General features: G+C 37.4%; 1 protein-coding gene across 1 annotated transcript in view; it reads right to left on the bottom strand.

The window, feature by feature from the left end:
* Nucleotides 1–11,064, bottom strand: part of LOC143534994 (disease resistance protein RPV1-like) — a 30,381-nt gene extending 19,317 nt beyond the window's left edge. Inside the window, exon 1 of the mRNA XM_077029351.1 lies at nucleotides 10,583–11,064. Coding sequence (XP_076885466.1) covers nucleotides 10,583–11,064 — 482 coding nt within the window. The remainder of the gene's footprint in view (nucleotides 1–10,582) is intronic.
* Nucleotides 11,065–13,084: the final 2,020 nt, after the last annotated feature.

Genomic DNA, 13,084 nt, shown 5'->3' with positions numbered 1-13,084 from the left:
TTGAAAGGGTTTGTGGAAGAGATTGGATATGATATCATGTGGAAGACATTAGAGAAGAGGCACCTTCCACCGTACTGGCAGTTATTGTTTCACATAGTTGTACACAGTCTGTCCGATCTTCAAGGAGGGTTCGATAGCCTCCAGACAGACTGGGTGGGAGTGATGGCCGCAATGACGAACCGGGTCCAATTTAACTACTCCCGGATGATTTTTCTATGCATGATCGCAAACGCTTCTACCGACAGCACCTGGATGATGTATCCAAGATTCATTACGATGTTTGATGATATGATGCCAAAAGTTCCAAGATCTGTGTATACTGCCATTTATGACAAGAAGGGTAACGAGATGCCCCTGTCTGAGCCTCACCATGTCAAGATGATCAAGCGGACAGTGTTTAATGCAATGTTAAGCACCAAAGGGAAGGGGTATGTGTACCAGGGTGAGTTATCCAGGAAGAAGTTCGGGTTGTTCGAGGAAACTGAGGATGTTGGGATGAGTCTGGTGAGGAGAGCGGGGAGATAATTGGTTCTGAGGTTGAAGAGATTGATAGCAAGGAGGAAACAGAGGGGAGAACGAAAAAGAAGCACGGTAAAAAGCGGAAGGCCACAAGCAAGCCTTCTGCTGGTGGGCCTTCTAAGCAAGAGGAAGAGGAATAAGAGGAGGACGTCCAGCCCTTGAAATGTTTGAAGAGTATCGGAGACTCCAAGAAGGCTCCGGGTCGCTTTATCAAAATTCCTGGTATAGGTAAACCTTCTACCCAATCTGACCCACACATTACCTCACCCACCACACTAGCCGAAACCTTACCCACCCTCATAGCCAAGCAAGTTCAAATCCCTATATACACCAAACCCAAACCCAAACCCAAAACCAGAATCAAATCCACAGCCAAACCATCAAAAACCCTACTACATGATTCACTCATCACTTCACCCGAACATTCACCCACACACCAAGACCAACCTTTGCCTACCCTACTAAAAAACCTACCACCATCACCACTATAACAAATCATCTAAACTGCCACAACCACCACTCAACCAGACCAACCCACACAATTTGACCTAATAACATCCTCACCATTTAAATCACCAACCTTCACATCACCATTGAGAACCACAACTTTCTGGTCTCAAACCTTCACTATTTCACCTCCAGCCCAATCAACACAAACATCTACCACAACCCAACCCGAAACTACAACACCACAACAACCAATAACCTTGCCCCTAACCATAACCTCACCACCACCTACCCAATCCATTACTCTATCTCTACAAACCATAACACCACCTGCCCAATCCGATACACCCCTAACCATTTTAAAATCCACTTTCTTCACACCCACACCCATAGCCACCTGGAATTCTAAGAAATCCCTAGTGTTCGCTGATCCTATCCTCGATAGGATCATCGCATTGGAGGAATCAAACACCAAGAGGGTTGAACGTGAACGTGTGTTGCATGAGTACATCAAGACTCAAAAGCAAAAGAAACTTGAGGCAGGAAAGGAGAAGATGGTACTATTGTCATGGGTTGCCAAGTTCGAGGAAGAGAGGGATTTGGTTAAGACTTTGCTAGAAAGCCAAAGGAGTTGGATCGAGACCCTCCAAAAGCAATACTACAGTCAAAAACTACTGCTCAACAATCAATCGCTGTCGCTCGCTCCTCAACGGGAGGAGGGTGCTCGGGTCAAGAACAGGGTGGCAACCCTGGAACGGAACTTGCCATCTGCCTCCGTTCTTCAAACGAAACTTACTTTAGATCTGGAGAAGGAAACGGAAAAGTGGTTCGTTGCTCAAGTGGCTACAAACGCTCGTGTTTCAATGATAGAAAGCCAGCAAGCGTCCACTAAAACTCTCGGTACGCTTATTTCTAAAAACGTTGACTTCAGAACCGAGTTAGAGGCACTCAAGACAAAGACTGCCACCCAAGACCGTCTTAATGAGCTTCAGTTTAAGATAAATGAAGAAATGGCGAGCAAGTACAAGGCGGCCTTAGAGCTAATTGGCATGCTTCATGATGATTTCAACATGCTCGAGGACCGTCTTGACTCAATCTTTGGAAGTTGGAAGAAGTCGGGTGCGAGGATGCACACTGAAGGACCGCAACCGTCAGCTAGTCCTAGTGTGGCGGTCAGATTAGAGACAGCAGTGGGATCGGAGGGTGAAGCAACTGTGGGTATCATTGTACCATATGTTGGCGGAGCCGCAAGTGTCGTTGGAACCAGCTCGATACCTCCGGAAGTTGGAGGATCTGCTACCCGAGCTAGTGGTAATGAAGAGGAGGAAGAGGACGATGATGATGAGGATGATGCTGATGAGAACTTCCAAGATAGCTTTGATGCGGACGATGACGATGACAATGATGATGATGATGATGATGATGATGATGATGATGATGATGATGATGATGATGATGATGATGATGGAGGAGGTAACGGTGGAGACGGTGGTGCCGGTGCAGTCGATGGAGGTGAAGCGGACTCACAAACCGCTCCACATGATGACGAACCACATGAAGGCCCTACTGCTACCGAGGCTTCAAAAGGATTTAGAGACCGAGATGCTGCCCTTGAGGTTGTATTTAATGAGTTGTTTGATGCAGGTGAATTTGCAGGGATCATCTCGTCTCACAAGAAGGAAGGAGCAATGGATGAGGACGATGGTAGCAAGTACTAACCAAGTCCTAACACGCCTCCAGAAGAAGTTCAAGCTCCTACTTCGGCTCCTGAAGCTCAAGCTTACTGCGTTATTGCCCTGGTAGTAGACTCCACACAGGTGCCCAAGCCATGTAAGAAGAAATGACACTGTGTGACGAGTCGTGCAAGCTCACGCTGCCGCAACTACCCATACCATGATGATGCTCTCATTGCCTGCGCCACGTTTCACATGGATAGTAACTCTTGGGCGTTGCGAAGGGTAAACGGGGACCTCACCTACTTGCATTCAACCGAGATGCATACCCTGCCCGAAGTTGACATGAACTACTTTAGGCGGGCTGTAGGTGATGGTATTGGTGAAATGGATCAAGATGGGTGATTCAAGCGCCACATGGATCGTGATTCGAAGGTGGACTACGCCAACTTCAAGTTGAATAAACGTTGGAAGTATAAGCATCCGACATAAAGAGACCCATCAACCTGCAAGAGAAGAATAATGTGGAGATATGAGATGCCGAGAGAAGGCCGTACCATCTATCATGGAGAACCATTCTTGTCTAATCTCCTGCATGACTTCATTTGCTGGGAACTTGATAACAATACGGGTGAAGTCGTCATTCACTGCAAAACCATGCATCCACTGCGTGTGTTGATAGGGCTGAGCAAGGAAGATATTTTGAAGCTATACAACTCGCCTTTACCCATGTTGGAGGATATCAGGAAACAAAATACCGATAAGATTGTTGAAGCCTTTAACAAGTTTGTCCGAAAACTTGTTGAACTTCCACTATCCGAAGACGGTGCTCTGGAATACGACACCGATTGAAGAAGACAGACGACAATACTAAAGACTAGAGGGAGATTGTTGGGCCTCATTTTGTATTATGATTAGTCTTTTGTATTTTATGTTTAGTTGTACTTGTCTTTTGTATATCATGTATTGGCAACAATACCACCAAACAACGCCAAAAATGCTTTGATTGTGGCCGCCTCGGTCACTTCACCAACTCTTGCCTAGATCCTATGCAAGCTCAACACAACTCATCCATTCCATAACCCATTATTCAACCATATCACGGCCAATCATATGTCCCACCTTATGCACCCACTATACGAGCCTGCTATCATTGCGGTAGCCCAAACCATCTTCGCAACACATGCCCAAAACTCGTTTATCAAATTCAAACCTACCCATCCCAACGAACCAACTCCAAATATATCAAGCCCAAACTTTTCAAACGCAAGCCCAAGTTGATCAAGCCCAACCAATGCAGGCCTAATCAATCCAAGCTATTCAGCCTCAACCAAACCAGGCCGAGCAAACTCAAGTTAACCAAGCCAGCCAGGGTACGCAAGGACGCGTGTACATCAACGCCAATGAATTTTAACATAGAATTCATGGCACCACTTCACACTAGTCCTTATGCCCAAAGACCCACCTACCCCGAGAAGATAAACGCTGCAAGCAACATTTTTTTATCCTTTTCCCATTTATCACTTTTGTTTTTATTCTTCTCTTTTGAATAATGTCTCCTTATACCCAAATTTTCAATATTATTAATGAAATTGTGTTTACTTTTGTTATATCTATCTTCACTTACTCTCATCACAAAGCACGACACGCATTGCTTATATTTATCTGTAGAATTATAATGGTTTGCTCATGTTCAACTCAATTTAACGGCCTATGACCGGTGACCTCAAATGTAATCGTTAGTGGAAACCGGGACCATGTGCATGGCTATGTACCTGGCTATCGAATAAGAACCGTAATCTTGGTTGCATATGACCGGTCACTTTTGAATCAGGGTTGCATACTTGGTTAAGGTATAGATATCGAATAGGAGCCCTATGCATGCATTTTATTTTATTGATTTTATATTCTCATATACTATTTATCATTATCTCAATATGAGCGTCACAAACTTAAAACCCTCCCCATAACGGCTAAACTTCCTCGGAAATATCACAACTAACAACTTTGTGTCATTATTCCTCTAATTTTGTTAGTTTCTTAAGGTTATCGTATGTTCACACAATTTTAGCCTCTCATGACCCCCAATGTTTCGTATATTCGACTTAACTATTGTGATGATTATTTTTGTTTACTGTAACAAGATTTTTTTTTTTTAGTTTTAATACCCGACAACTTGTTACGTCTTTCAAACATTCCATCTCGATATACATTAACTCTAAGAATTTTGATATTTAAGCTAGTTCAGTCATTTTGGTATTGCACTAGTTATCTTGATATTTGACTTCAAGGGTTTCCTTTATTTTTCAATGGTCGTTAAATTTTGTTTCGCCTTTATTCTGAATTTATCTTGATTTTCAAAAAGATTTTTCTTAAAAATATATGTATGATTTTTAGCCCACCCAACGTAACGAACCATGCGACGAAATAAGAAATTATGAGTGCACGCATAATTATCGAAACCCTCGCATGGAAGTCATGGTGAGTACGTTGGTGTGCAAACAACTCAGAACTGAGGGACTATAGGAAAATGGTACAAATGATATATAATACGACAAGGTCATTGTGGATACGTCGCTGGTACATCCTATATATAAGTGGACTAGTCATATTACCCATTTGTAGCGTTCTCTGGGTCACTCGAGCATTTGTGTTGTTTCGTTTATTACCTAAAATGAATTAGTATTTTGGTTTATTCTTAGTTTAATTTTGTTCTTTTTCTTGTATTCTAATATCGGGATGAAATTTTCAAAAAGTTGTGAATACTGTAACATTCGTTAATTTCGGACCATAAAACCCGACCCATTTTTTTATTTTATCTGTTAATTTATTAATTATTTATTTGATAAACTATATATAATATACAAAACAAACCTAACATAATTTAAACCCCCTTTTACACCCAATTCTAAAGACTAGGGACCAATTTGCAAGTTTGTTCAAAAATATTTTTCTTCTTCTTCCCTCCATAACATTGACGGCCAATGACCCCCCCCCCCCCATTTCTTGATCCACAATTCACGAAATAATCAAGGAAATTGATATTTCAAGATCATTCCTTAACCTTAAACGATTTCCACCGACACTTTAAACTTAGAAAATGAATCAAATATACAGCTAATATGATCAATTATAAACCGCGGCTAACTCGTTCATTGTACACTATAAATACTAAGCTTTAATTCAATTAAACATCGCCAGACAATTCTCAATACATCCGCGATTCAAAGCCCTAACCTAATTTACCCAGACGAAGCCGTCAAGAACATGTTTTGATCTCGAGTTGAGCCACAACCCTAAACCGCCGATCTCCCTCAATTCATTATTGTTTCTAGTAATTTATACATGCATTCAATTCGTTTTTATCCGATTAACAAAATCCCAAATCAATTTAACCAAACAACGAACAATTAAACCGTTTGTTGACTTTGGGTTTGCATATGATTTGGGGAAGAATGCACTGTGTCTTTTTATTTAACTAATTCTATATTATTAATAAACAACCAGGCTGGTCTGGTGGTCTGTGTTCTTGTGTTAGGCGTCGGAACCGGCCTCGGGCGTGGGGTTCGACCATCCCCAAGCCCGGTTTTTCTTTTTATTTTCCTTTTAACCTTTAGAATTATATTTTTGCTAATATTATGCTTTTATGACAATAAATAAATATTATTTTAACAAACCGAACCCGAGTTATTATTTTCCGCACTTTTTCTGACATCTATACATTATATTCAAATACACACATAGATAGATTTGAATGGAGTTTCAATAAACATTTATTTGCTTTCTCATATATATTTAAAATAGACCGAGCTAGCAAACGTTTTGAATAATAAAGTTTATTTTATTTTTTTTCCGTTATTTTATACGTATTATAAATTTTCAATAAGTAATATTTATGGATTTATTTATCAAAAATAAATGCAAAATCAATAATAATAATAATAATAATAACAACAACAATGAGAATAATAATAGTGTAAACCCTAAAAGACTCCAAAATTCTTTTTAAACCAATTGGTAACCGTTTTCTCGTGTCGTATTATTTTATTGTTTATACCCTCTAGTTATATTATTTACAAATCTACGATAATGAAACTAATGATATCTTAATTAAAAATTGTATTTAAAACCCAATCAAATCCCAAATTTATTACAGGTCTTGTTAATATTTCATTATTACTAATTAAAATTATATGTAAACAACTAAGAACTCTTGTCGACGTATCCCGATGAGCCTGACCACATTTCACTTATTTTTATCACCGTTTCATCTTCGCTATCCACTCATTAATGTAAGTATTTCACATCCCCCTTTTTACTGTTTACATTTTGGGTGCGTTATGCGTTCACAACTCAATAGTTTTATTTCACACTACAATTCCATTATTTGCGTTATATGATATTGCTCAATTAGTTATACGTGCAAATGTGACTATGTGTTTATTTTAAGTTTTGGTTGTTGGTATCTCAAACTCATCCGCATCCTCTTAGTATGATCATACGCCGTCAGAGTAGCACGTTATCTATGTGACTCGAGCGAAAAGACAATTTTTATATTCTTGTTATGCTAGTTGTAGTAGTTCATATTTATCGTAATGAATTGTCTTTTTCAATATTATATATATATTCAAAAACCGTGATTACTTGCTCAATTTGATGTTGACAAACTATACATTTTCACGCATGATGCAGGTAGCTTTTTGGGATGAAGAAACAAGTTAAAGACTAGTTGGGCCTTAGGTTGCATGACGGATAAAGACCTTTTTAGTTTTATTTTTAATTATGTAAGTTGTAATGTTTATTTCTTTTGGAACAATGTTGTGCTTTGCGTACTTGATATATGAAATGAATAATTTAGATATTGATACGTGTATTATACTTTAGTGTCTTTTAAGCTATTATACAATTATGTCGCGGCCCGACATTTTCCACCTTAGTTTTGGGTGTGACATTATGGAAACACCGCAAGGGATCGGATGCTACTTGGGAAGTCGAGGAAGAGATGCGTAAGTCTTACCCTGATTTTTTTGTCTAGTAGATGGGTTTCGAGGACGAAACCTTTTTAAGGAGGGAAGAGTTGTAACATCTGCAGTTTAAGAATTAATAAATAAAATAAGTTTTTAATTAATTAATTGCCGTGTGTCATTATTTAATTCCGTTAAACAATAATGGGATGAAAGGGGAGGCTTAGGGTTTGTTTATGGATCTAAGGATGATTACGGGCCTAAAAGTCCATGGGCCTAGAGTATTTAAAGTCCAAAACCTTTCCTAAAACCTAATCATTCTCATTTCATCATCTTCATCATCAGACACACGTACTCACCTCCTGTGCACACACGAACATTCCTTTTCTTCTCATTCCATCCAAGATCTCTAGAGTTAGTAAGGGTTGATTCTTAGTTTAATATCAAAGAAGACTCATCAAGATTTACAAGTGAATCAAGATCTAACTTAAACCAAATCTATAAGATATGTTATATGATTAAAGATTAGTCCTTTTCATTCATCTTCTTCTTATTCTTGTTTGTTAAGAAGTAATAATAAGCAATCGAGTCCCATTTCGGCTCGACCAAGTAAAGGGTTCGAGTCCCATTTGACTCAACCAAGATAAGGGGTTCGAGTCCCCAATCAACTCGATTAGAAGCATGGGGAGTCAGCTGGAAATTTGGATCGAATGGTGTGGGAGTCGACTCAAATTTTTGAGTCGAATGAATACTAGGACTCGACCCAATTAAGGGATTCGAACCAAAAATTCGAACAGATGGGGTATAGGGGTCGGCTCAATGGTGATTCGAATGGAAGTAATGGCTCGACTCCAGTCGAGTCGACTCAAACAAGTCGAGTGGTTATAGGGTGGGGTCGACTCAAGTTTGGATCGGTTGGGTTAAGGAATCGACTCAAGATATTGAGTCGATTGACATATGGTTCAAGTAGAACTTGGAACTCGACTCACTTTAGGGTTCGAATGAAATGATGTTCTCGACCCGAAACCCGACTCGTTAAGGTATCATTAACTTATAAGTTCGTTAAGGAATCATTACTTATAGAGTTCGGTTTCGTAACTTATAAAGATCGGTTTCTTAAGAAGATCGGTTTCTTAACTTATAAGTTCGGTTCGTTAACCGATAAAGTTTGGTTTCATTAAATTATAACTTCGGACCGTTAATTTAGGAATATAAGATATTTAAAAATAGATAATTAATACTTGTAAATTATTAAGCCAGTTAGCCGTGCTTAGTTGAAGAAAGGTATCACTATTAACTCCGAGAAGAACCAACTTTAGGTGAGTTTTTAGCCCCTTTTCTCTGTGATATTTTTTGGGGCTGTGTGCATACTCTTATGTATTAATTAATACACTTACCTTAAGTGGTAAGTGTATGTTACGATACTGAAACTAAAACAAAATACGACGACTCTACTTGAATTCAGTCGGTGTCCAACACGTTCATTATGGTACCGTACAGGAACTAAAAAAAACAAAAAACAAACAAAACAAAATTGACATTCAAGTGATTTTTGTTGCGTTAGTTACGGATGTGAACTAAAACAAAACAAAATAAAAAAACAAAAACAAAATGCCTTGGCTAATAAGGTGCCGCAAATGATCCAATAAGTGCTGTACGACACCAAATCTCTTAATTGTATATAAAATAATAATAATAATAATAATAATAATAACAAAATTGACATTCGAGTGATTTTTGTTGCGTTAGTTACGGATGTGAACTAAAACAAAACAAAATAAAAAAACAAAAACAAAATGCCTTGGCTAATAAGGTGCCGCAAATGATCCAATAAGTGCTGTGCGACACCAAATCTCTTAATTGTATATAAAATAATAATAATAATAATAATAATATTAAAGTGCTTTTTTCCCCAAAAATGGACGACAGTTGGACTTATGCTACTTAGAATTTAAAGAATAGCTATTGTGAACGGGGCTATTATTTATACTTAAAGAAATGAGCTTAAGTTATGTATGTATACAATAAAAAGGAGCCTATTTTGTTAATGTTATGAATTGAGCTTAAGCTGTGAATTTTGTTTAATGACATATCCTTTTAAAAAAATGGTTCGGGTCCCTTCAAGAACAGGCTTTAGACGTCAGCCAAACCCTTCTTTAGAGGGAAAATCACATAGAACAATACCAAGGTTTAAAAGTGTTTCACTTAGGTTACTCATACAATTTTTTCTCAAATTAGGTCACTAAATATTTAAATCGAGTCTCACCGATTTTTTTGTGTGTCAAGAAAGAAATAAAGGATAATATGTGGAGGTCGGAATTTGCAATATATGTAGTTAAATTTAAAAAATTAAAAAAAACGTTAATTATATTAAAATTTAAAAATACAAAATAAAATTCACGTCACCATTCAATGTTACCATTTAAATAAGATAAAAAATTTTCAGTGTAAAAAAAACACTAAAAAACATGTTAAAACCTTAAATTTAATAAACATTGAATTTGAGTGAATTAATTGAAACATTTTTTATACTTGATTGACATAATTGAAACACTTTTAAAACTTTATTACAATTTTATGAAATTGCCCTCTGTTTAGACGGCCCTGAAGTTCGGGTGGTAGCTATGGGTTCTTATTTCTACAAAGCCATACTTTAAACTTGTGTAAACATGATTTATTCACAGACAAAATCATCTACTCAACTGATAATATATTTGGGATTGAGTTTCGAAATAGTTTATTGGCTTTTTTAAAAAGTTATTTTAAAACGCCAGGATGCGTGGCTTTTAAATAACAGTTTTTTTAACCCTTTTAAAAACTAAAATAACAAAGACTTTTATGATTGTCAAACACTTTTTTTTCTTATTATTTTTTAAAATAACTAATAAGCTGCAATAAGTTATTTTCAAACTCAATCCAAAACAATTTTCTTGTAAGCCTTGAATTACAAAAATAAATTGGGAGAGAAACCATATATACCCCGAAAGTTGAAGAACATCGCCCTTCAAACTGGCCACCTTTGTTAGCGCAGCCTTCCATCGATTCCGATCTTCTTCTGTCCCTTTTGACCCTTTCATATCATAACTTTCAGTTTGGTGCTTAACATGTGATGGATCAATATGATAAAAAATAGGTACAACTAAATGACCCCACTCCTCCCTTTGCTCCATGATCAACCAAAGCTCATTAAGGCACCAACCAGAATTAGCGTAGTCCGGCGACAATACAACGATAGAAGCTTTAGATTCGATGATTGCGTTTTCAATTTCTGGCTTCAGTTCTTGACCTCTTTCAATTTCATCATTGTCTCTGAAAGTGCGAAGTCCTGCTCGGACTAATGCTTTATAGAGATGATCGGTGAAAGTATAACGAGTATCTTCACCTCTAAAGCTTAAAAAGACATCATACGTAATGGTACGAGTCTGATTTGAGCGTGTAGTTGATAACGAAGTAGAAGCCATTGAAGGATATGGGAGTGAAGCAGACGAAGAAGTAGAGATTAGGGATTAAGGAAAATTTAGTTGAGAATGAGTGGATATAAAAGGCACCAAAAGTCATTGTCTATAGAGTTGGTGAGAAAGGAATTTTTTTTTAATTAAATAAAAGTTTAGATTACATCGAAACAGAAGGCAAGCGGGCAACAAGCTGTGCCGCTACCTCTTTTTGAATCGCAAAACACAATCTTTTAAAAACTATATTTGCTAATCTTGAAGTCATAACATTACTATGCATGATCCGCTGAACACGGGTAAGTAGCTCCACAGCTTCAGACGCGAAGAAACCAAAAGTGTCAAAAGCAAAAGGAATAAAACGACCAAATTGGGGTTACATATAAAAATTCATGCACCGGCCTTTCCTCATAACTTACGTCTATGCCAATTTATATTTATATTTTATATTGAATGTCAAAATAATAATAACCAATCACAGTTATTTAATAAAAAATTATTTTATAAAATGCTGAAAGGATGACTTCGTCCTGATTAGGTTGTGTTATGTCCACCCTTTATTATTCAGGATTGTGGGTCACTTCAATGTCATCTTGGTATTTACTCACCATTTCACTCATGTTATGACAGCAGAAAGAAAATTCTTCATTGCTTTGTAATACTTATCACATATATAAAGAGAGAAACAAAATGATTAGCCACTGATCTTCAGGGGTTGGACCATGTGCACCACCTCACTAGTGAAATTAGGGGTGGCAAATGGGTTGGGTTGGGTCGAAACGGGTTAGAGTCGAAATGGATCAACTAAAAAGGGTTGTTTTGGTTCGGGTCAAAATGAGTTAGGGTCAAAAGGTTTGGGTCAGAATGGATCCGGGTCGGAATGGGTCAAGGTTGGAACGGATCAAAACGGGTCGGATCGGTTATTTTTTTTTAATAACGAGGGTAAAGGTGCAAAGGTTTTAGTTTTTATAAATTTTTTGTTTTTTATTTATATTTTGAGTTATGATTTTTTTATTAATTTTTTTGAATTTTTTTTTGGAGGTGTTTTTATTAACAATAAAAACCCCTCTCAAAAAAATTCAAAAAAATGCAAAAAAATATAAACGTTTGCGCCGTTGTCCTCGTTCTTAAAAAAACCGAGAAATGAACTGAAATCGAAAGCCGACGAAAACGAAACATAAACCAAAAATGAACCGAATTAATCAAAACCGAAAAATCGATCTAAACGAAACTAAAAACTGAAACAGAACAGAAATGAAACTGAAAAAACAGACAACAACGAAACAAAAAGCCAAAAATGAATTAGAAACCGACCAAAAACAAACAAAAGAAACCGAAACCCAACCCATCCAGTGCTCCGAAATCGACCAAAAAGAAACAAAGGATACCGAAACCCAACCTGTCCAGTACGAAAGCTCATGTCGGCTCGAAACCTAAACCAAACTCGTTCCCATCCAAAACCCGTTTCAACCCGAGCTTGCCACATTTCCTTAAGACACTAACCCAAATGGACCCATTTCTTTAAATTTGTCAACCCATTTTGACAAAAAAATACGAATGTAGAATTTTAAGTGACCCATTTTGACCCATCTTGTTAAAATCTATGATTCAAACCAACCCATATGATTTTTAAAATAACCAAAGTTGATCCATTTGAAATTGTTTGGGTCAAGATTGCCACCCCTAAGTGAAATGGATGCCACATTAGCATCCTCTAAGACCATTTGCACCCACTTATTAGGTATACCCTACCAGTCTAATTACAAAATAAATAAGTATATCCTTTTTTTTTCGAACTGTAAGTTTCATTAACCTGCAATCTAGTGAGACGCTAGAGCAAAAACAACCAAATACAAAAAGTATTAAAAGGAAAAATCAGACCAGTCAGTCAAATCATCGATTCAATAGAGAAACTATTTTTTATCTAAAAGAAACCCAACAACTTGATAGCTTCTAATATTTTTGACCCCGCTATCCTTTTGTGTTCAGGGACCACCTTGTGTCTCGCCTTTCAGACACACCAACATGCCGT

This window comes from Bidens hawaiensis, unplaced genomic scaffold (genome assembly GCF_021521415.1).
Source record: "Bidens hawaiensis isolate Kalapana, Puna unplaced genomic scaffold, B.hawaiensis_p1.1 tig00010383_1, whole genome shotgun sequence".
Classification (NCBI taxonomy): domain Eukaryota; kingdom Viridiplantae; phylum Streptophyta; class Magnoliopsida; order Asterales; family Asteraceae; genus Bidens; species Bidens hawaiensis.
The sequence above is the reverse complement of the archived record's forward strand: the minus strand, read 5'-3'. Positions and strand labels throughout refer to the sequence as shown.